We start from the raw sequence: 536 nt of genomic DNA on the forward strand, positions 1-536 counted from the left end.
GTCTGGCCGCTGCTTTACAACTTCTGAGAGCAGCACATAACCTCACTTTTGCCCTCCCCTCCCAACGCCCCCGCGTCCCGCCGCGCCCAGCCCCAGCCAAGCCCCACGACGTCGACTAAGACCCTCAGCCACTGAAAAGTCCGTGACTTGGAAGAGAAAGAGACCGGCGCAGCGAGAGAGGGAAAAGGGGTGAGTGAGATGAAGGAAGACATATGGAGAGTGGGAAGGGGGGGAGCAGGGGGCGCCCCTCTGCAAGATGGCCGCGGGCTGCTGGCGCTCTGCCTTTGTAACCCGAGTGGCGCCCAAACGATATTCATTTGTTTGTTTACGATCGCTTCTCGCCTGCGCTCGGCATGGCCGCCTTGGCCAGAGGCCTTGGCCGCGCGCGCTGGACGGTGTACTTCTGCTACTCACTTGTCTTGGAGCGCGGCTCCCGCGGCCCGTCCACCGTCACCTTGATGGCCTTGTTGTAGGTCGTGACCTGCGGTGGCGACGTCGACACGGTGATGGTCAGCGTAAAGCTCTTCCCTAGAACA

General features: G+C 61.8%; 2 protein-coding genes across 3 annotated transcripts in view; one reads left to right on the forward strand and one right to left on the reverse strand.

The window, feature by feature from the left end:
* Positions 1-536, forward strand: part of LOC113207507 (gastrula zinc finger protein XlCGF8.2DB-like) — an 80,432-nt gene that overhangs the window by 70,629 nt on the left and 9,267 nt on the right. The gene's annotated exons all lie outside the window — the stretch shown is intronic.
* LOC113207513 (runt-related transcription factor 3-like) overlaps positions 1-536 on the reverse strand; it is a 22,575-nt gene that overhangs the window by 10,427 nt on the left and 11,612 nt on the right. For both annotated transcript variants that reach the window (XM_026424118.2, XM_026424117.2), the window contains exon 4: positions 415-528. In XM_026424118.2, coding sequence (XP_026279903.1) covers positions 415-528 — 114 coding nt within the window. The remainder of the gene's footprint in view (positions 1-414; positions 529-536) is intronic.

The sequence above is a fragment of the Frankliniella occidentalis genome, unplaced genomic scaffold, assembly GCF_000697945.3.
Source record: "Frankliniella occidentalis isolate FOCC.00 unplaced genomic scaffold, Focc_3.1 Scaffold28, whole genome shotgun sequence".
Taxonomy (NCBI): Eukaryota; Metazoa; Arthropoda; class Insecta; order Thysanoptera; family Thripidae; genus Frankliniella; species Frankliniella occidentalis.